General features: G+C 42.3%; 1 protein-coding gene across 4 annotated transcripts; it reads right to left on the bottom strand.

Annotated features, from left to right (window-relative positions):
• Positions 1–813: 813 nt before the first annotated feature.
• On the bottom strand, positions 814–24,592 carry LOC117642383 (melanization protease 1-like; the record flags this gene model as incomplete). 4 transcript variants are annotated; one of them, XM_034380484.1, is given in 6 exon segments in its annotated part: positions 11,941–12,063; positions 12,140–12,230; positions 12,341–12,483; positions 12,566–12,762; positions 18,277–18,378; positions 24,393–24,592. In XM_034380484.1, coding segments are annotated over 5 exon segments (685 nt in total), but the record flags the coding sequence as incomplete, so codon positions are not given.

Here is a 24,592-nt window from a genome sequence, read left to right on the forward strand (position 1 = left end):
TGCGTCTTTCTGCATTAGGTTAAGTCAGTTAGAACCATAAAATATTTTTTTCCCAATTTTCGATCTTTCATTTCACTGTGCACACTGGTGCCTTGCGGGCCTGATTAGTGGCCTACGTTGCCATTACTATTAAGGGCTAGACCACACATTATGGTATGCGATTTCGGGCCCGACACATGCCCGCCTGCACTGCGGGCGTTAGACTCCCGCCCACACAGTTGCGATTACCAAGATTACCACACGATTACTACGATTACTACAAGATTACCACACGATTACCACGATTACAACAAGATTACCACGATTACCAAGATTACCACGATTACCCATGATTACCGAGTGGGTGTACACAGGATTACCTCAGTGGGTAACCCCTTGGGTGGCGGGCTGAAAAAGGTTGGGAACCGCTGCTCTATTCATAACCACAAAAACCAAAGAAGTTCAAAGCACAATTTTTGAAATCATATCATGCCCATCAAAGTCCATAAAAACAGTACCCTGATAATCCCAGAAACTACCAGTGTTGCCATTTGGCAATAACTCGTTTATTCGTACTGCCATGTCCGGGAAAGTTGTAATGGTTGTGTTTCGGTTCAGTTAGGTCCAAATAAATAGAAAATGAAGAAATTTTTTTTTGTTGCACTTGGGGTCAGTGCGGTCCTTACAAGGTTAAAAGAGCAAGTGGCCATATGCATTAAAAATTCACGGTCCCGGTATCACGGCTGCGTTTATGTTTACAAAAATCCTTATTTGTATCGTTATTTCTTCTGTCACTCGATGAAATGGTAACTGCAAGTGAAATAAAGTTCAAACTCAAAGGTGAAATGATAATTTATTTCGAGTTTGCATAACAGTTAGAACTGGATGCGGTCTTGAATCCACTGCAGATAGTGCGCCACTTTCACATAGACGCCGGGGAAGTTGATTAAGGCACATGCGCCAGGCCCGAACGATACTATTCCAACGATTTCCCACCTTAATCGTCCCTCCCTTAAAACAGGCCGCATGAGGGGACCACCACTGTCACCACCGCAAGAGTCTTTCTTCTTTTGCCCGCCTGCACAAAACTGAAGGTCAGAGTATATCTCTCGTCGCTTTGTTCGATAGATGGCACGGCAATCCGAGAAAAGGAACACCGGCAATCGAACTTGGAGTTTCAGATTGTTTACTTCTTGGCCTGTAAAAGTGGAAATTTTAAAGAAGATAACAAGCTTGCACGGTTCAGGTGTCATTTCCCACTGTCACTGTGAGGCTTATTTGCATTTCCTGATGTTTTGAGCGAATACTTCTTCTGAAACTCACGCATGCCAAAATAAGACAGATTCATAAAAACAGAAAAAACGGAACGTAAAGGTGAAAGAGCCTGGGCCAAAGAATTTCAACATTTGTGGATGTACTGTAACTTTTCGATGCGTTGCTCTTATATCAGCTAAATGTGCCTCATTTTCAGTTTTAGAGAGATGATGAATAACAAGGTAGGTTTACGCCAGACTTCAGACATTCAGTCTTCACCCAGTAAACATAAGAAATCAAAAATTAAGATCCTGATGCGATGCTCGCTACCTAGCGGCCACTTCTGTGGACTTCGTCCCGACTTACGCTTGTGACCCATGAGGGTTGAGCTTTTGACAGTTTAGAGTAACGGCCGCTACACAGTAGGTCAAAACGGTCAAAGGTGCGAAAAAATATATTATTATTAAATGGGACTCAGTTTGACCCTTAAAGACCACTAACCAATTATTTTGAGGTTTGGGCCAAAAATAGCGATGCGTATGGGACGCTGTCTTGATGTTAAATGTTATTTTATTGATTATGATTGCTTTCTTAGCTTCCTTTTCTTCTAAAAAGACCCAAGACTAATTAATGCTAAGTTTTACAGCATGTATTAAAGTGTTAATTGTCTGGAAGAATGAGTGTTCTTGAATTTCTCTTTCTGCCAATTTGACTCTTGTTTTCTCGAAAATAATTCTTCTTGACTTCAAAAGTTCGCCTACGCAAAACGGTTTAGACTATCATGCTGAAATTTTGCGTGGGTTCTCACCCACATATTAGCTTCAAACATTGGCATCCGGGTCAAAATGTGACCCACCATTTCCTTCCACGGAGCTGTACGTTACTAAAAGATTGCAAAATTTATGATTTTTAAAAATTTTACCTTTGAGCGTGTATTATTTTAGAAATGGCTTCACATTTTGAGTTGGGTATGCCACCATTTGTTCTTTAGGGTAAAATGAGTCATTCGGCTTGTACGTGACCAGCTCACTCAAAAAACTTTGCGTAAAGAATTTTTGCCCGCAACACCATTTTTTAGTCAAAAATTGTGGTTTTAACCTAAAAAGGTGAATCAAAAATCTGAAATTTCTTTTAAGCTATCTTAACATAGTCCTAACAATCCACTATCAAACAAAGTTCATAGTACCTTTACTTTAGAAAGTAGCATTTGGGGCAATCCATGCCAGTCCGACCACTTTCGAAGGTCACTATCTCGGAATTCGATGCGACTTTTATTCCAAGTAGTACTTTATGAGAAAACATGCTGTGCAAAATTTCAGGCCGATCGGACCAGTAGTTCCTGAGATATGGGCTTTTCAATTTTTGCCTAAACTGTTGTTTGAGTGGTTTGGGTGAAATTGCAAGTTTCCACATTTTCCGTCCGCGCTATGTTGCTAATGGAGCTATGGCGTTTCTAAAGATGTTTTCTTGAAGGGAAAACTATAAGGATTCAGAATCTGTAATCGAATTTGAGATCCGAGTCCCAAAAAGGGGCTAAAAATGGCAAAAATCACAAAATTTTCGGTATTTTTACACAATTTTCAAACTTATAATTTCCCTATGTCCATATCGTAAAAACCAAAATCTAGTAGCGCAAAATGTAGATCAAGACGTGCCCTATCGAACTGCGAGACGAAAAATGGTGGGTATGGGTCTAACTTCGGAGCTACAGCCTCTCAAAAATTGTGTTTAAGACCTAAAATTACAATCTTGCTAAACGTGCTCTGCAGTTACTTTCCTTCCGCCCCATCCTAGGCCATGGGTTTCTTCGTGCAGAAATGGTCCGTCTCTTCCGAATTATGAACCAGAGCCTAGTTATGACTATCGTAGAGCCCGAGAAGTCCCGAGGACTGGCCTAGCCCCTGCAGGTTGGGCAACCCACCCGGCGCAAGTGCGTCGAAACAAGTGTTGCCTACATTCCAGGCGCTTGGCTTCGTAAACCTCTGCCTTCCGATGAACGAGGGTGCCCCCTTCCCCCAACCCATACACCTACACTAGGGTGTTTCACTCGGTCGAATTTGATACCCACGGCATGTTTTTCTGAAAGGCCATAACGTAACTTGAATTTTGAGCCCTCGATGAGCGGAATTGGACAACGCTAACGTAAGTGACCGCGCATCGAACAAAAAGATTTTTTAGCCACCTCGAAAAACGCGCGCGCCGCCGGACAAAGGCAGGCCCCGTGCCGAGCCGGTGCAATGGATTCACACCAGACCTTCTCAGCGTCGTTCACAAGGGTCCATAGTAGGTGCCTGTTAACATTTTGGACCGGCCGGTACCATTGCGGCGAAGGTTAGGTTACGAAAAGTCTGAACTTTGTCCAGCCGCCAAACGGTTTGAGCCAGTGACCCCGAATTTGGCATACATCGAGTCGGGCAGACTAGTAACAGATTCAAAAACTTTCGGTCGAGTAACTTCACATCGATCCCCCCGCGAAAACGCTTTAGTTTTACCAGTGTGGTGGGTGCAAAACTGTGGTTACCCAAATTTACCACACGTGATGATGTCGTCAAAACCCCTTAAAATCAGTGGTCAGCAAAGTACCACATAAAATTCATTCCTTCACAGCACATATGTGCACTGCCAATCCAAGTGTGAGACAGTCTAACACTATTTAGTGCGAACCACGATGTCTCACGCTTGCGAGCGTGAGACATCATTTGTCTCACATTTAAAAGTGTGAGACACGGTTTGTCCCACACTTACTGCCTATGGTTCCCTGTGGTTAAATGCCACAGGACCCACGCTCGTTAGTATGAGACAAACCGTGTCTCACGCTTGTAAGTGTGAGACATGCCGTGTCTCACACTTGCAAGTGTGGCACACGCATGGCTCACGCTTGTAAGCGTGAGACATCGTGGTTCGCTTGCAATAGTGTGAGACTGTCTCACAATTGGATTGGCAGTAAGGTCAGTCCTCCATACCTCATAAAAGGGTGGTCTTGACCACGCAATACATGAGGTAACGGCTAAATCAAAGGCTTGTACACCATTTTTTTGAGGGGGTGTAATTCTTACTCCCTGAATGATTTTGCTTTTTTTTCATTCTTAAGGTTAATTATAAAAATCAAAAACCACTTAGAGGATTAAAAGAAATGTGAAAACAAAATTATTAACTTATTTTGTCTCCCCACCTCCGTATCCCAGGTCAACACAGGTGGTCAAGCCCCTCTAATAGGGTACTTCGGAGAAAGCCTAGACCGGAAGTCAGCGACAGAACAGGAGAAACAAAAGAGCGTCGCGCGGCTGTGCTGAGCGGTGGAGGGGGTCGAAATCAGCGGAGTAGGAGTGAAGGCGGCGCGCGCACGTTGCCCCCACTTAGCCCATTCCGGCCCCCACCTCCGCTCAGCACGGCCGCGCGACGTTCATTTGTTTATCCGGTTCTGTCGCTGACTTCTGGTCTAGGTTTTCTCCGAAGTACCCTATTCAAGTTCAAGGCTTCCATCATGGGCACCTGGGACAAACGTTCCTTCCCTGCCAAGTGGAGCGGCCCTTAAGCGCGCGCGAGAGAGAGAGAGAGAGAGAGAGAGAGAGAGAGAGAGAGACAAAGAGAGAGAGAGAGAGAGAGAGAAAGAGCGCTGGCACTACACTAAGATCGAAAGTGTGGTGAATTTACCACATGTGGCTAGGGTCAGACCTAAAATGTGGTTATCTCATTCTGCCACACGTACAAATGTAGTTAGAATTATACCCCCTCAAAAAAATGGTGTACAGGCCTGCCGTTACCTCGTGTATTGCGTGGTCAAGACCTTGGTCAAGACCACCCTTTTATGAGGTATGGAGGACTGACCACATATGTGCTGTGAATCAGCGGGTGGAAACTCCGTAGGGGCGGCTGGGACCAAGTCTCGAGCGGCTCGCCACGGCCCGGCCGCGGCTCGGTCGCGACCAGCAGAAGACACGACCGGGACGCACTGATACACATTTCAGCCTGCCTGCCTATTTTACGAACCTAGGGTAAGGTGCCCAGTGATGGCCATGGTACCAGTGATGGCCACTTTGGACTTTGCGCCGACCTTTCATCCACGCGGGAGAAGGTAAACAGCTGAGCTTTTGGGGTTTTGTACCCTCACCTATTAGCAACACAACACCGCAAAAATTTCGTCTCGTTGCTGTCGTCGTCGGCCGCACGGGCTCAGCGCAACGAATGCTGCGTTGACATAATTTGTTTATTTTGTAGAGCTGAGATCAAACCAGTAATCGCAGCGTTTCTTTCGCAGATTTGGAATTTTTACTTTATTTCTCGCTGATTACTGTCAAAAACGGAAGCGCAGAGCTACTCCCCTCTCAAAACCTAAACTAGCCATCACCGAGCAGGACACAGGCCATCACAAAGCAAAGGGTAGCCATCACTGGGCAAACTGCACTGAAATTTTGGTTACTCTTTTCAAAAAGACAGAGTTAAATTTTGCTCCTTTTCTAAGTGGAGAACCTTTACTCTATCCTTCTTGCATGCTCTTGAAAATGTCCCAAACGGTACGACGATTGAGAGACTTCGTAAACGGTTGGAAGACGCATCTGTGCGCTAAAAGTGGCCATCACTGCGCACCTTACCCTATTTCGAAAATCCGGGAATGCTAAGCCACAATTTAAAGTCCAAGGAATCCTCCTCAATCGTTATTTTTTCTATAAAAGTAGTTCTTGTGGGAAAATAACTCATTGAAACTTTTCCGGGGGACGGGAGAGGACCGACCCGTCACCACAAAACTGAACAAAACCCGTATTTAGAGACATCCCACTGCCCTACATGAAGCGTAGCGAAGTTTCGTTACACTTTTTTCTACTCAGTGCAATTGGTCAGCACTCACAAAGACTTACCCACAAGGAAATATCCACATTTGAACGACGAGCGTCCAGAATGGCGTCCAATAACCTTCGTACTTCCAAACCATTTTGATGATACAAATCACACTTATTTCTTGAAAAGATGCCTCCTACGCCACACTAAATTTCTTGCAGAATCTGATTCAAGTCGCGGATGCATAAATGGAGCCACAGATTATTGGATCGGACTCGATTAAGATGACGGTGAAGAGCAAAGCCATTCGAAGTGTTGTTTTGGCTCGCTGTCTGCTAGACCGGATGTTGTCGCGAGGATGGCAAATTCATAGTGCGGTTTGGATTTGTTTACGTTTGTCTTTCAGCGCCGTCAGTGTGAGGTTACATCGGTGCCGTGCGTCTCACGGCATTGTACGTGTCTGTACCGATTTCAAACGTGACTGCTTGGGAATCGTATCATTTGTGAAATGGCTTCAGATGAGGAAGAGGAGGTGTGTTACTTTTATTCTATATCACAGTTTGGTTCTATAAATACTATGAAATGTTTACCGTTCTGTTCATCTTCTTTGTTTGGGCTGATGGGTCTAATAAATTGTTCTTTTTGTGTCTTTGAATGTATGTCTTATTTACTAAAGTTTATCACTTATCTTTGTCCCAGGTCCCTAACAGAGGATTTAGAGGAAGGATTAGGAGGGGCGGTGGCATTGGCCGCAAGAGGAAAGGATCCTGGAAGCAGGTTAGGAGTGTTGTTCAATGTATGAACTTTGTTTCTAAATACTTATTAAATTAAGGTGGTAAACCTTTGCTATTATGATTTACAGGACAGCAGAAGTGCCTCCGCTTCATCTAATAAGTCTGCTTCTTCCGAAGCAGATGCTAGTATGGTGAGATTTCACTTAAAGCTCTTGCCAGTATATTCGTGTGAACTTATGTGACATCTTCTATTCTTTTTTTTGACAGAATCCTAGTCTGAATGCCACAAAATGTAGCAGGCCTCTTGGTGAAGCTCACCTCCTTTGTTCAGCTTCTGAAGAAGACTTTTCTACTACTGCATCAGAGTTTCAAGTAGACTCGAGTGATGAAGATGTAAGCCAGTTCATTTCATGATTGAGATTGTAATGAAATATATTTGAAATGCTGATATATTATTAAATTATCGTTTTATTTTCAGGTTGATGTGGTTGAATTAAATGTACCAAAGAAAAAGAGAAGGAGAACATTCTTATCACGTGAAAGAAAACGGCCTCCCAGAACAGTAAGTTCATATTCGTTCTTTCATCATTCTTTTATGCATCTTGTGCTATTTACTCTGAACTAATGCTCCCTTTATTCTCATTAGATTGGTTTTATAAATATTGAAGATAGAATGACAAGTGAAAGTGAGATTGAAAGTGAGAGTAATGATGAACCAAATCAAGCAAACACTAAAAGTACAGAAAAAATTATCGAGAGTAATGATGAACCTAATCAAGCAAACACTGAAAGTAAAGAAAAAATTACTGAGCCCTCTGTGTTTGAAGGTGTGGACTGGTCAGACTTTGACATTGGTGTAAGTTGTTTTTTGCATAGTACTAAATCAAAATACTAAATCTTCAGCTCTGTCTATTTACGGAAATGTAAGTTCTATAATTATCTGAAAAAATTTGATTCCAGATGTCGCCTGATTTTTCTACACCTAGCCTTCCTATCACAGCTCCGTTTGAATCTGATTCAAACATTTTAAGTCAGAGTGAAACAAGTCAATGTGAAACCAGTGCCAAACAGACTAAAGAGACCCAGGCTTCAGAAACTATTGATGCAGGGATTCAGAATGATCCTCCTGTTGACTCTAGGGTAAGAGTGTTTCTAAATATTTATAGTATATTGTTTTAATTTGCTTTACTAATAATTATCATCAATCAAATAAATGCTTTCAGATATTTTCTGGCAGTTCTGCATCTGGCCTTCTTGTCACAGCTCTGGCAGAATCAGACTCTAATTTTTCAAGCCAGAGTGAAACTACTCTCTGTGAAACTAGTGCCAAACAGATTAAAGATACCAAGGCTTCAGAAACTACTGATGCTGGGATTCAGAATGAACCTCCTGTTGACCCCAAGGTAAGAGTGCTTCTTAATATTTTGTAGATTGTTTTAATTTGCTTTACTGACGATCAATTAATTATATAAATGGTTGCTTTCAGATATTTCCTGGTAGTTCTCCATCTGGCCTTGACACATCTCTGGCAGAATCAGACTCTAATGTTTCAACACAGTCTGAAACTACTCTTAGCAAAGAAAACACTAATCAGACCAAGGAAACCGAAACTTCAGAACCTGATGCTGGAGTTCAGGAAAAACCATCAGCCTTGGAGCCTGATGTGAGAGATTTTCATTTACTCATTACAATTATTTTAGATTTTTTATCTATATATTGTTGTATTAAAAATCATAATCTTTTTTTTTTCAGATCTTTGTTTCAACTTTAGTGGACAATTTAAAGTTGTTACTGCCAAAAGGTTGGCAGACCGAAATTTTGGAAAACAATGTTTTGCGACTGATGAAACTCAACACCACAAAAAATGCTGCTGTCCAAAGCTGCATTTACTACGACCACACCAATGGATCTCTTGGCTTGTTTGTGCAGGGTATGCCTGTTCCAAGAGAAAATGTAGTCTTTGATTGTCAAACCATTCCTGATCCCCAGAATATTGGCAGTTTGGCTGATTATTTGTTTGAGCTGGTGACAAGACTTCAAGGATTCAAAGTTTGTGCAGGAATTGATTCACATGAAGATATGTGGGAATCAGCGAAAGGATTTTTGGATTACAGCTCATCAGTAGACTCTCCATGTTTTCGGAATGCACAATGTGTCTATCTGATTAATTCCCCTGGTGGCCGTAAAATTTGTTTCTCTTGTCAAGCTCAAATTAAAAAATTTGAAAGAGAAAAGCTGAGAAGAAGGAAGGAAACAGATGACTGTCCAACGCTTCGTGATGTAGACTTGTCAAAAGAAGCAATTATAGCCAAGAAGAACAAATTTCGAAATATGCACAAGCAAGAAAAGAAGCGCGCTGATCGCTTACAAAAAAGATTGGATTCTCTCCAAATAAAGCTTGATGAAGTTCTGAATGATGACCTTTCTTCTATACTAAGGGTGCACCAGCATAAAATGACTCCATTGCAGAGGCTGTTCTGGGTGTCTCAGATGAAAATCTTGTCTCTCAACGACAAAAGAGGAATGAGGTGGCACCCCATGTTGATTCGTTTGGCACTGTATTTACATTCTCTCTCTGACTCAGCGTACGAGTTCATTAATGAAAGTCAAATATTTACATTGCCTTCTAGCAGACGGCTATTTGACTACAGCCACTTTATTGAGCCTCAAGAAGGTTGTCAGCAGGAACTGACAGACCAAATCAAAGAAAAAATTATGAAATGTGGAGGAGAAGATCACCACTGGTACGTCAATCTTATGTTTGACGAGATGCATATTAGATCAGGCTTAGTTTTTTCTCGGTCAACGGGAGAACTCATTGGATATACCAAACTAAGCGGGGTGGAAAAAGAACTGAAGAGGATGCAGGATGAAATTAGCTGCAAAACGTACAAGCCTAGACTGGCAAAGAAAGTGCTGGTGTTTATGGCCCAAGGCATCACAAGTGATGTCAAAGATGTGGTGGCTATTTTTTCAACGGATGACCTTTCTGCCAGCCAGCTCTTCGATAGAACCTGGGAAGTAATTTACCATCTAGAGGAATCTGACATCAAAGTTTTGACTCTTACATTTGATGGTGCTTCTGTTAATCGGAGATTCATTCTAATGCATGAACGCCTTGACAAATTGTGGAGTCAATGCTATGCCACCAAGAATTTAGCTGGAGGGTCAAGGCCACTATTTTTCATCTTGGACCCACCACACTTATTGAAAGCTATAAGGAATGCCCTCGCAAATTCATTTGCACACAAGAAGACAAGAAAATTATGGAAGAACAACCAGTACTTATCCTGGAAGGTAATAGAGGCATTATTTGAAGCAACCAAAGATCAAAAATTCAGAGGACATAAACTTACTAAAGCACATGTAAAACTAACCAGTTTTAGTTGCATGACTGTCTTGCTGGCCACTCAGGTTTTCAGCAACTCAACAGGAAATTGCATTGAGGATCTGTCAAGCCATGAGTTATTACAATCATTTGACACATCTGAACTTGTTCTATTCATTAGAAAAATGAATAGGTTTTTTGATTGTGTGAACGGAAGAGATGAGACCAAGGAAGGGAATAATCCAGATAAATTTCCATTCACATCCTCAAGTGATGAAAGGCTTAATTTCTTAGAAGATGAATTTCTGAATTACTTTGAAGAGTGGAAGACTGAAGTTATCAACAGACCAGGGATTTTTACTAATGAGGAAAGAAGCCGTATGATTATAAGCCATCAAGCTTTGGGGGCCATGCAAGTGACTGTGAAGGGAATCACAGGCGCAATACGGTACATGCTGGATGTAGTTGGAGCTCCATCTGTCTGCGCAAGGGTCTTTCATCAAGATCCATTGGAACAGTACTTCGGTAAAATACGAAGAAAGCATGGTGACAATAGAAACCCCACTCTCAAAAATGTTCATGATGATCGCATGAACATACATGCCCAAGGGTCTCTTTCTCTGGCATCTCGGAAAGGAAATACATCAGTATCGAAGAGAAAAGATTTTGAAGTGGATTCTACTCCCTTACAATCAAGAAAAGCACCAAGAAGATCAAATGAATGAGGAATGAAAGTGTATGCCCCCTGATCCTTTCTTAGGGTTGTGTGCTTTAGAAATTGTATATAAATAACACAATATTTTGTCAGAATTTTTAGTCATTTTATTACAAGATGTTAAAATAATAATACAATTTGTGTCAAAGGATTGAACATGTCAGTTAAGAAAGAGTAATGGAATTATTTCTATGTCAAATATTATGTTTATGTGCTTATTAAATATTTCAGTATTGGCTCTTTAATTGAATTAAGAATCTTCTAAATTAAATCTTCATCCTCTTCTTCCCTTTCCAACAAATTGTGTTGAAGATGAGTGCGGAGTGGGGCTGTGGATGCTCTCACTGATTTTTCTTCTAATCTGTTGCCTCTCTTCTCTTCAAAAACAACGGACAACTTGACATATGAAGCTATTATCTTCCTCAGAAATAAAAGGGAATTTTCTTCTGAGAAGTAGGCTTTTGTCAAATGGTACCAGTGGTCCAACAATTCTTGGAAAGCTAATACATTTTCAACTACCTCCTCAGAGCTACATGGATTCACAGATGCTGGTATTATTTCAAGTTCATTTTTTTTAAAAAAGTGGGCAGCATGGTAACTTACTGTAATGCACTCATCTTCTCCAGAAAACCAGTTAGTTTTTTTTTTCAGAAATTGAGACCTACTGATGGGATGAGGACCATCAACAAATGTTTCTTTTATGCATTGGTTCTGCATTTGACTCTGTTGGTTGGACTGCTGAAGTGATTTCATAAAAAAACTTCTTAGCAAGCCACCTATTTCTCCCAAGAAGCTTTTCTCTTCAGACTCACTCATTTCTTGCTGTAGTACTAAATCTTCTTCGGTAAAAGTGGGTCTCATTTTTTGCATGGCCCATATCTGTGTTTCTTGTAGCAGTTTGGTTGCAATTCGAAACACTAAGCGCTGAGCCAAGGAGCAATCAATTTCCACTGGACATAATTGCTTCAATTTGTTCCCAAGGTTCTCGATATTATCATTTAAATAGGAATTCAGTTTCTTCTGCATTTCCTCGTACTGGTTAGCAGGTAAAACTCTGGCCTGCTTTTCTAACACAATTCCAGATATGAAGTTTCCTAAATCCTGTACAAAGTTCAGCCACTTGTCATCTTCAGACATTTCTATTAACTGAGACAGAAACAAGGCTTTTGAGCTTCCACCACTTGGCTCAGCCTTAAAAGCCAAAATTATTTTCTTGATAATATCAGGAAGGTAGCTCAAAAGAAATTCAGAAGGGGCTGGCCTAAGTTTCAAAGCATCTGTAAACAATAAAACAATAAATGAGATAAATTAAACCGAATCTTTCATTTAAAAGGCAGACTCATGAACACTCACTTTTCATTTTATGGGCAGCACAATGCCTCACAAACCCACTTTTGGTTTTTAATTTTGACTTACACTCGGTACAATTATAAAGCTTTTCCGCCTGAAAGGATTCAATCCAAATAAAATAAAAGCAAACTATGAAAGACTAAACAATAAAACTGATTAGGAAATGGGAATTATTAGATTCCTGCAGTTCTAATGGAGATTTACCTGTGCCTTACTAGATGGTGGAACTGCTTTGACTGTCGATGCTCGTGTTGTACTGGTCTCTGGTTCAGTGGTCTATGACGAGCAATGTGCCCCTGGAAACCTTTTAGTGTTTTGAGCACCTTCTTACAAACAGTGCAGGGATACTCCAACAGAATTCGAAGGGATTCAGGCATAAGTAAAAAATCAATCAAATATAGAAACAATACACACAAAAGAAAATAATACCTGACGTTTTGAGGAGGAGGTTGGTTCTGGAGCAGGTGCTGGAGTAGGAGCAGGTGTTTGAAGTAACTGCTGGCTACCTGGCGACGACGAAGTACCACTTCCACTTATTCCACTAAATTCGACAGCATCCTCGGTAGTGTCAAATAAATCTACATTGTCCTCTTCATCGGCAAATAGATCTTGACTCATTTTGGAGCCTGGAAACAAAGGCTGGTGATGGTATACATTGTTAAAACAAGCCATTTCCAATGTTTTCCTCCTTTAATACGTACACTGGGAAGAACTCTTGATCAAATAGCAAAATAGGAATTACAGAGCACAGAGCACAACACAGCGAACACCGGACACACACACACACATACGTCTGCTACGAGAAAATGTAAACAAATCCAAACCGCACTATGAATTTGCCATCCTCGCGACAACATCCGGTCTAGCAGACAGCGAGCCGAAACAACACTTCGAATGGCTTTGCTCTTCACCGTCATCTTAATCGAGTCCGATCCAATAATCTGTGGCTCCATTTATGCATCCGCGACTTGAATCAGATTCTGCAAGAAATTTAGTGTGGCGTAGGAGGCATCTTTTCAAGAAATAAGTGTGATTTGTATCATCAAAATGGTTTGGAAGTACGAAGGTTATTGGACGCCATTCTGGACGCTCGTCGTTCAAATGTGGATATTTCCTTGTGGGTAAGTCTTTGTGAGTGCTGACCAATTGCACTGAGTAGAAAAAAGTGTAACGAAACTTCGCTACGCTTCATGTAGGGCAGTGGGATGTCTCTAAATACGGGTTTTGTTCAGTTTTGTGGTGACGGGTCGGTCCTCTCCCGTCCCCCGGAAAAGTTTCAATGAGTTATTTTCCCACAAGAACTGCTTTTATAGAAAAAATAACGATTGAGGAGGATTCCTTGGACTTTAAATTGTGGCTTAGCATTCCCGGATTTTCGAAATAGGTTCGTAAAATAGGCAGGCAGGCTGAAATGTGTATCAGTGCGTCCCGGTCGTGTCTTCTGCTGGTCGCGACCGAGCCGCGGCCGGGCCGTGGCGAGCCGCTCGAGACTTGGTCCCAGCCGCCCCTACGGAGTTTCCACCCGCTGTGTGAATGAATGAATTTTATGTGGTACTTTGCTGACCACTGATTTTAAGAGGTATTGACGGCATCATCACGTGTGGTAAATTTGGGTTACCACAGTTTTGCACCCACCACACACAATCTGTAGTCTGTACCACACTTCGAAGGACAGTGTAGCACCGTTCACTGTTCGGTATCGTTGCACACCCCGTGGTAGTGGTGGTGAATGTCTGTGTAGGTGTGTGTATGGGTTGGGGGAAGGGGGCACCCTCGTTCATCGCAAGGCAGAGGTTTGCGAAGCCAAGCGCCTGGAATGTTCCGTCAACAAGGGTAACTTGGGACACTTTTTCACGTTTTTTGAACGCCAGGGGCAAGATTGTCAACCCAGACCAATGGATCCTAACTATGTTAAAATTTGACCCCTTCCCCATGATTTCATGCTTGTCTGGTTCATTTGCCTCGATTATATCGTTTCCCAGCGGTCTCGAAAGAGTGTCCCAAGTTTCCCTATGACCGGGGGTAACTTGAGACAGTAGGTAATTAGCTACATTCCCATGCACCCATTGATGTAAATGGATGTAATAAATTTAAGTCACAACATGTAGACTTAGAATTCAGACCTAGGAACTATCGTAGGACCGATATTGGACTATATCTAGGGCTCTACGTGGAACTCTCTTTTCTACTGGTATTATCCAAGCATTTTCTGAAAATTTCAAAATATGGATTACCAGAAGACAAAACTGCAAAGCAAGGCATCTCATTCCATCATCAGCGTAAAATCCGAAGTTTAAGTTATGTCAGGGACCGAACCAGTCAACGCCTAGAAGGCTAGGACTGCTGGAAACATGAGGAAAAGACTGTCCCAAGTTTCCCCGTAAAATTTTGATTTTTGATAAATTGCATTCTGGGCCGAAGAAGGGGAAACTATTATCAACGCCCTTTTGCGAACGTTATTGTCTGTGTATGATCTAACAACCTAGAGAGACTAATCGGCCATATCTGCATTTCACTCCTTGCACTAGGGTCAACTTGTCAATGATTGACAAATTTTGTCGAAAACCCCATTATCTAGTTTCTCGTTTCTCAAATACTAATTGTGATGTTATGCACCTCTCCCACCTTTCCGTACATGCCCTGAGGGCTCTGAAACAAAACCCTGCCACGGGTTTGACGCTAGGAACCCCCGTCGCTGAATGGCAGCACCAACAAGCTGTACAGGGCACACTGTCCCAAGTTACCCCTGGTGTCCCAAGTTACCCCCGTTGACGCACAGTGGGCGGAAACACCACTTTCCACGCGAAAAACTCTTATTTTTGCACTTCAAGCCTGAAATTTTGAACCCGTGGGTTCTGAGTGTCGTTAAACACGTCTTTCATTCTTTTAAATACAACTTCATTGAAATCTGTCTTTTAATCCAATGGAATGCCTTATTTATAATTCCAAGGGGTTGGAGTGAATTTTCAAAATTGTCCAAATCAAAATTTCTTTATAGAAATGGATTCGGTTTGACAAGACAAACAAACAATGTCAGCGCATGCCACAGGTTTAAATGAGAAATGATAGACTTACAGCCAGGCGAAGCACCGCGCGCGCGCGCGCGATGAAATGTCGAATAACTGCTTTTTTGCGCTGTTTATCAGATAGAAATTAGGCTGCCTAAAAGGGCACAGTGGCTAAAAGTGGCTAGTTTTTGCCCCATCGTGAAGGGGACACTTTTTTCTTTCGATTCAGCCTTGTGCGGAGTTGGGGCTCTGTAGGGCTTTTAATGCCGCCCAATGAGACTAAAATATCACGATTTTTGTGCCGCCTTCCACTAAAATGGCTGCAGATAAGTCATTTGTTGGCAAAAATACAATCCAAGACCGGTTTTGGAATCGCTAAAAAGTGCTCTAGACGCACGTGTGCTCAGTTTTTCTTTACGTGAACAATGAAAGGCACAAATTAATTACAAAGTCCACTATATTTTAAGGCAAATTGACAGAAAAATGGAAACTTTGACTTTCAAGCCTTCCTGAGGATAAATGAAGCTCTCTATCAGGAAAACGATGCTGGATTCGAATTCTGCATAGTTTTTTGAACATCCTAGGTAAAGTTTTGATCACTCACTTAACTTTTTACATTTGGACTTTTTCGCGTCGAAAGTGGTGTTTCCGCCTACTGTGTGACGGTAGGCAACACTTGTTTCGACGCACTTGCGCCGGGTGAGTTGCCCAACCTGCAGGGGCTAGGAGGATTACCGGTCATTTTTCCCAAAACCAGGCCTGTCCTCGGGACTTCTCGGGCTCTACGATAGTCATAAATAGGCTCTGGTTCATAATTCGGAAAACCCATGGCCTAGGATGGGTCGGAAGGAAAGTAACTGCAGACCACGTTTAGCAAAATTGGAATTTTAGGTCTAAAACACAATTTTTGAGAGGCTGTAGCTCTGAAGTTAGACCCATACCCACCATTTTTCGTCTCGCAGTTCGATAGGGCACGTCTTGATCTACATTTTGCGCTACTAGATTTTGGTTTTTACGATATGGACATAGGGAAATTATAAGTTTGAAAATTGTGTAAAAAAACGAAAATTTTGTGATTTTTGCCATTTTTAGCCCCTTTTTGGGACTCGGATCTCAAATTCGATTACAGATTCTGAATCCTTATAGTTTTCCCTTCAAGAAAACATCTTCAGAAACGCCATAGCTCCATTAGCAACATAGCGCGGACGGAAAATGTGGAAACTTGCAATTTCACCCAAACCACTCAAACAATAGTTTAGGCAAAAATTGAAAAGCCCATATCTCAGGAACTACTGGTCCGATCGGCCTGAAATTTTGCACAGCATGTTTTCTCATGAAGTACTACTTGGAAAAAAAGTTGCATCGAATTCCGAGATAGTGACCTACGAAAGTGGTCGGACTGGCATGGAATGCCCCAATTTTTAGTTGAACCTCCACTTAAATGGATACATCAAGCTTAGTAACTGGGCGATTTGTCTGCTGCGGGGTCGAATTAGTCTAGAACCGCTGGTTTCCAGTTTGTAGCACAAAACGCCGTTAGCATTGCAGATATCTGAAGAGCTAATCTCACGTTTCGGGAAAGTTTCGTTTCTTCTGACTACTGTGCGCAAACGAGCGCAGATATCGACATGGGGTTTGTTTCTGATGTTAGGGAGGGCCATTTCCCACTAAACGCACAAATTTCGAAAAGTTCACGTGCGTTGGATTGGTCTGCCTAGCGTTTGGAATATCCTAAATGTAACTTCCGTGATTGTCCCAAGAGAATATACTCGAACTTTCCGCCCTCAGTATGGCGGTGTGGTTCGAAAATGCTGCCAACAGTCGATGGGGATTCGAAGCCTGGCATGTATCGAGCTAATTTGAACCGAAGACCAATACGCCTGACTTCTTTCAAAAGTACTTACGCTGCAACAAAAAATGTCCACCGCATATTTAATTTCGCTACACAAATTTCGAAAAGGCTGCTCTGGACCTCTCCCTAAGCCAAACTTTTAATTTTCCATTACAAACACTATCAAAGTGAAGTCCCTGGGATATAATTGCTTGGGTCGTTGAAATCTAAGATGCGCTATCCAGTCTCAAAGCGGGCTAGAGCGTTAAAAAATGGCGTGTATCACTAATTCCCCGTAACTTCCGTAGCACCCTTAACCCAATGTTGCACCAGCACTAGGTGAAAAAATTTTCCGCTTCAATGTCGGGCTTAGAGTATCATTTGACCCTGGAACGTCTTGTAAGCCACAGCCAGCCCGAGTCAGCCGTTTAAGCTGATTTCTACACTTCGTAACTTCCGTGATGACGTAATTTTCGTGATCAAAACACCCGCGAAAACGTATGAGAATACCTTAAAGCTCATGTTTTTTGGAAGGTAGTACAAGGTCTTTTTTACAAATACCATTTCCATAACACTAGCATCATTCAGGACCCCAATAATCAGAAAAACTTAATTGGATACTTCTCACTTTCGGCAAATCAGAGACGTCAAAACTATCCTGAAACGTGAGAATCGCTCTGATATGCTTTTCTGTCTTATCCCCAACATAAAAACCAATTATTGCGGAAGATAATTTAAAATATATCAAGCAAGATACAATTATATTGACAATGCATGAAACACATGGAGTCATATATTGACACATATCTTCCATATATTTTCTTTTTTACAAGGGTACTAGGGCGTGGTGGGAGGCCTTTTACGGCAATAAGAGTGGACACAGTGGCCGCCCAAAGTCTGCAAAATCAGTAGATTTCCGAGACACCACTTTTTGATTAACTTTGACTCCAAAATCGCTGTGGTTAAAGGCAAAATCGTTTTTGTGAACGTCTCCAAGTCTCCCATTTATCCCAATCGGAGCACTTCTATTGACGCGCTCTCACACAGGAGCGCTCCAGAACCTTTTTCTTTACCACTGCTTCGAAGGGTGAACGCTGCAGCCTTCGCGGGCCAGGGGAAACCAGACCCACGCAGACTCTGAAACAATCTAAGAGTCTGCCTGGTAATTATTTTTTCCTAGTAAATCCAGCGCTCTAACCAATGATCCCGTTTTCGGTTTCTTTATTTTGCAAAAACTATCTCTGACTCCAAATAGACCTCGCAGCGCAGGTAATAAATACACTTTAAACATTGTTACTTACCTTCCCGAGATCTTCCCCATCCTACTACGGTAAGAAGCGCACCAACTTCAGGGAATGGCAGGACCTCTTCAATTTCGGGTAAACACAGAGGTTTGATGAAATCTGCCGGTGCACAAAATGGCCGAGTGTAATGACTTCTTTAGCATTTCAACAATCAGATCAACATATTTCAGTGAAATAACAAATTGTCGTCAGTGTATCAATCATTCGCATTTTTTAACCCGTCCGGTGTATTTCTTGTAAAAAAAAATGACGGAGGAACGGGCATATAACAGTACTCGCGCTGCTCGCTGGGGGCTCCGCCCCCAGACCTCCGCGTGTGTGGGGCGCGTGCCGAAGTATTTTCAGTACGTCCAAGGTGACCAAAGGCAAATTTTCCAAGGAAGTAAATGTACTGCTTCTTTGAAAGGTCTATTTAACAACTTTTAACCATATAATTAAGCTACTTTTACTGTCCAAATAGATAGCTTGTATTGCATTGGCTACTGTGGCAGTCAATGGGTGCATACAAGGTCCGGAAAATATTGAAGACTGCTTTGACAAGGAAAGAGGTGAATGGAAAAAACAGCAAGTCTCTACGACCACCCCTTGACCCCAAACATTTCTATGAGAGAGTGAGTCAGTCAGTGTCAGTCGGATTAGAGCTATATAGGTTCTTGACTCGCGCTGCTCGCTGGGGGCTCCGCTTCCAGACCCCCGCATGTGTGGGGCGCGTGCCGAAGTATTTTCAGTACGTCCAAGGTGACCAAAGGCAAATTTTCCAAGGAAGTAAATGTACTGCTTCTTTGAAAGGTCTATTTAACAACTTTCGACCATATAATTAAGCTATACTTTTACTGCCCAAATAGATAGCTTGTATTGCTTTGGCTACTGTGGCAGTTAATGGGTGCATACAAGGTCCGGAAAATATTGAAGACTACTTTGACAAGTATAGAGGTGAATGGAAGTCTCTACGACCACCCCTTGACCCTAAACATTTCTAGGAGTGAGTGAGTGAGTGAGTGCGTCAGTGAGTCAGTCAGTCGGATTAGGGCTATATAGGCTCTTGATGATTGATGATTATTTACCCCATTGCCGGTGGCGGGGACCCGACTGCGGCACAGTTTCGGAAATTCTCGACCAGACCTACCGATGGGGCGAATAAAAATTTTCAGTCAGTCGGTCCCCTTTTTAGAAGATTGAGTAGGTTTGCTCGAAAACGGTGAGGAATTTTCAACTGTTGGGATTTTATCCCATTTTCCCATAAAATTTGGAATCGAATGGAAAGAACCTTAAGTCTCTACGACTATTCCTTGACCCCAAAAAAAGTGAGTGAGGGACTCAGTCGGATTTAGGGGCTTTAAAGGTTCTTGATTGATATTTTTGAGGACGTTGCCGGTGACGGGGACCCGATTGCGGCATAGTTTCAGAAATGTCTCGACTTGACCTATCGATAGGGCGAATAAAAATTTTCAGTCGGTCGGTCCCCTTTTTTGAAGATTGAGTGGATTTTGTTGAATTTAGGCCTATTTAATCGTTTTGAGGATGTTGCATGTGACGGGGACCCGATTGACGCACAGTTTCGGAAATGTCTCGACCAGACCTACCGATAGGGCGAATAAAAATTTTCAGTCGGTCGGTCCCCTTTTTTGAAGATTGAGTGGATTTTGTTGAATTTAGGCCTATTTAATCGTTTTGAGGGTGTTGCCGGTGACGGGGACCCGATTGCGGCACAGTTTCGGAAATGTCTCGACCAGACCTACCGATAAGGCGAATAAAAATTTTCAGTCGGTCGGTCCCCTTTTTGGAAGATTGAGTGGATTTCGTTGAATTTAGGCCTATTTAATCGTTTTGAGGGTGTTGCCGGTGACGGGGACCCGATTGCGGCATAGTTTCGGAAATGTCTCGACCAGACCTACCGATAGGGCGAATAAAAATTTTCAGTCGGTCGGTCCCCTTTTTTGAAGATTAAGTGGATTTTGTTGAATTTAGGCCTATTTAATCGTTTTGAGGGTGTTGCCGGTGACGGGGACCCGATTGGGGCACAGTTTCGGAAATGTCTCGACCAGACCTACCGATGGGGCGAATAAAAATTTTTAGTCGGTCGGTCCCCTTTTTTGAAGATTGAGTGGATTTTGATGAATTTAGGCCTATTTTTATATTTTTATATAGCGTTTTTAGGATGTTGCCGGTGACGGGGACCCGATTGCGGCACAGTTTCGGAAATGTCTCGACCAGACCTACCGATGGGGCGAATAAAAATTTTTAGTCGGTCGGTCCCCTTTTTCGATGATTGAGTGGGTTTGCTCGGAAACTGTGAGGAATTTGGTCCGCTTTTTTGAATATTAAGTAGGTTTGCTCGAAAACGGTTAGGAATTTACAACTTTTGGGATTTTTCCCAATTTTCCCATAAAATTTGGAATCGAATGGAAAAAACCGCATGTCTCTACGACCACTCCTTGACCCCAAACATTTCTATGAGTGAGTGAGTGAGTGAGTGAGTGAGTGAGTGAGTCAGTCAGTGAGTGAGTCAGTCGGATTGGGGCTATATAGGTTCTTGATGATTGATGATTTTGAGGACGTTGCCGGTGACGGGGACCCGATTGCGGCACAGTTTCGGAAAGGTCTCGACCAGACCTACCGAAAGGGCGAATAAAAATTTTGAGTTGGTCGGTCCCCTTTTTTGAAGATAAAGTGGATTTTGTTGAATTTAGGCCTATTTTATCGTTTTGAGGATGTTGCCGGTGACGGAGACCCGATTGTGGCACAGTTTCGGAAATGTCTCGACCAGACCTACCGATAGGGCGAATAAAAATTTTCAGTCGGTCGGTCCCCTTTTTTGAAAATTGAGTGAATTTTGTTAAATTTAGGCCTATTTTATCGTTTTCAGGATGTTGCCAGTGACGGGGACCCGATTGGGGCACAGTTTCGGAAATGTCTCGACCAGACCTACCGATGGGGCGAATAAAAATTTTTAGTCGGTCGGTCCCCTTTTTTGAAGATTGAGTGGATTTTGTTAAATTTAGGCCTATTTAATCGTTTTGAGGGTGTTGCCGGTGACGGGGACCCGATTGGGGCACAGTTTCGGAAATGTCTCGACCAGACCTACCGGTGGGGCGAATAAAAATTTTTAGTCGGTCGGTCCCTTTTTTTGAAGATTGAGTGGATTTTGATGAATTTAGGCCTATTTTTATATTTTTATATAGCGTTTTTAGGATGTTGCCGGTGACGGGGACCCGATTGCGGCACAGTTTCGGAAATGTCTCGACCAGACCTACCGATAAGGCGAATAAAAAATTTTAGTCGGTCGGTCCCCTTTTTTGAAGATTGAGTGGATTTTGTTGAATTTAGGCCTATTTTATCGTTTTGAGGATGTTGCCGGTGACGGGGACCCGATTGCGGCACAGTTTCGGAAATGTCTCGACCAGACCTACCGATAAGGCGAATAAAAAATTTCAGTCGGTCGGTCCCCTTTTTTGAAGATTGAGTGGATTTTGTTGAATTTAGGCTTTTTTTTGGCTGAGCGATAGCGAAGCCTGTTACTTCAGTGGGGTTGAAAAGTTTTTTCTGTCTGTCTGTCTGTCTGTGTGTCTGTGTGTCCGCACTACTCCTCCTGAACGGCTCGGCCGATCTCGGTGAGATTTTGCACACTTTTTAGGTATGTCCTTGGCTCGGCACACGCGAAATTTCACTATCCTAGCTCAACTGGTTCAGTTTTTATAGCCGAATAACACCTAAAAAACGGCGAAAATCGAGTTTTCTGCAGATAGATCACTTATGTCCTGGAGAAAGGGGGGTCTGGGGGGCGGATCCCCCCAGCCTCGACCAGTTAAAAAGTGACAAGGGTCAAGATCATGTTATCTGTAGATACAACAACTCTATTTAGAATGTAGGCGGGACTGGGGGGCGGAGCCCCCCAGCATTCAACAAGTTGAAAAATAACCGACAATGGACAAGCCATTGCCTGCCGCAGGCAGGCTAGCGCCGCAGGCCAAGGTAGGTACGCCAGGCGTGGATTGGAGGAACAGGCAGCGAGACATCGCGAAGCCTGTTACGACAAGACGCGGTCTGGCGTAAACCTACCTTGTTATATTTTTTATATAGCGTTTTTAGGATGTTGCCGGTGACGGGGACCCGATTGCGGCACAGTTTCGAAAATGTCTCGACCAGACCTACCGATAGGGCGAAAAAAAAATTTTCAGTCGGTCGGTCCTTTTTTTTGAAGATTAAGTAAGTTTGCTCGGAAACGGTAAGGAATTTTGAACTTTTCGGATTTTTTCCAATTTTCCCATTAAATTTGGAATCGAATGGAAAAAACCGCAAGTCTCTACGACCACCCCTTGACCCTAAACATTTCTATGAGTGAGTGAGTGAGTGAGTGAGTGAGTCAGTGAGTGAGTGAATCAGTCGGATTGGGGCTACATAGGTTCTTGACGGATACAGCTAGGAGGGCATGTAGGGGTATTTTTGGAATCGGGGCGACGAAACAAAACCAACGGTGCCAGTTTCAAGCGAATCGGAGAAGTTTGGACCCGGGTTCAAATCCCAGTGGGGTATATTTTGGACATTCTTTTAATTTAAATTTTTGCATTGTTTCTGATATTTTTGGGGGCGCTGATGACGAAAATAACATTTATTTTGACCCCAGACTAAGCTTTTTATCCCGTCAGGGTTAAACATAGGCGAAATTCGCACATTCCCTGATGAACGGGACGGGCCAAAGTTGCCGATGTATATCGCTACTTTTCCTGTTATTATCGCCAGTCTGTCAGTCAGACCGTCATCTTCAGGTTATGGGGTATTTTTGATGGATTTAATGGATGCATGCTGTGCGTGCGTCTGTCCGTGCACTGCTGTTGGTGCATCATGGTCTACATGGGATTGAGGAGAATTTTGGCAACGGGTACAGCTAGAAGGGCATGGAGGGAGACAAAACGAATAGAGCCAGTTTCAAGTCAATCAGGGAAGTATGAACCTGGCTTCGAATCCCAGTTCGGTAAATGTTGAACAATCTTTTTAATCGAGTTTTTGCATTGATGTTTATGTTTTTCAGAGTACTTATGACGAAAATAACATTTATTTTCACGTCAAACTCCAGTTAAAAACCCGTTAGGATTAAAAAATGCGAAGTTCAAACATTCCCAAATGTGCGGTACGGGCCAAAGTTGCCGAAGTATATTGCTACTTTTTCTGTCATTCTTTACCGTAAGATGGTCTTAGCACCAACATGGGTATGGGAAATTAACATGCATTCCTGATGCCGCCAAGCTTTGCCAAAATCAAAATCGAGTACGTGAATTGAAGTTCCTTTTTCTGCGTTCCGATAACTGGCTGAAAATTGTTGGTTGGTGTGCAACGAAAAGCACTCTATTTACGATAGCCAGGGCATTTAATGCAAGATTATCCGGAGCCCCAAATTTAATTTCTCTTATTTTGATAAAATGTAATTGTTCTGATCCATTGGCAACCTTATCCGATCAAAAGGATCTTCACCAATTTTGGTTTGACCAAATAATTTAAAGAGGTCTGTCAAAAAAAAAATTCGTTTTTTTTTAAATTTGGGACAAAATGTCAACCTTATGGTTAATTTTCCTTCGTTTAAACAAATTCAAGTCAAAAAAACCAAAAACGTGTAAAAAAGCTACCTTAAAAGTAAAATATAGGGCAAATTGTGTCAAAAAGTTGCCATTCTTTGAATACTCAAAAAACAAACACGAGCTTTTTGAAGGAATATATTTTTTTTATGACTAAAATAGTTTTATCCTATCTTTATTGAAATTAGGCTGAACAATGAAGGAACAGCTGGAGATAATAAATGAAAAATGCTACTTGACCTATCAAGACCCATTATATTTTCGTTTTAGTCATCGCCATGGACGAAAAGATGTGATGTGTCAGGTTTCCCCTGCGTACGCACACTTCCGGGACACTTCCGCGGTCTGATCTTCGACAATCTTTGTCCATTGCCTTCTTAAAAGGACTGTTCAACAAGTGTCAGGACGGGCAGCAAACATTACTATACATGCCCCTCCTCTATTTTTTTTAAAATAAATACTTTGGTATTTCATAAACGGAGTGCTCCTCCCAACTTAACAGTTTTACTTTTTACAGATGGTGCACAAGTGCATGCCGTTTACCTGTATAAACAACGTCAGTCGAGAGCCGGATAAGCAGAACGTCATTGGTAACATTGCGGGGATTGTAGTCTTCATGGACGATTTCCATTTCCACCGTGTAATCAATGGCCTTGTCTGCACAAAAGGTACTTTTTGCTGCGTGGTCATATTGGCAATCAGGAGATGTCTCGATGTTGTGCTCACCCAGGCGAACAAAATTA

Source organism: Thrips palmi, unplaced genomic scaffold, assembly GCF_012932325.1.
Source record: "Thrips palmi isolate BJ-2018 unplaced genomic scaffold, TpBJ-2018v1 HiC_scaffold_16, whole genome shotgun sequence".
In the NCBI taxonomy this organism is placed as follows: Eukaryota; Metazoa; Arthropoda; class Insecta; order Thysanoptera; family Thripidae; genus Thrips; species Thrips palmi.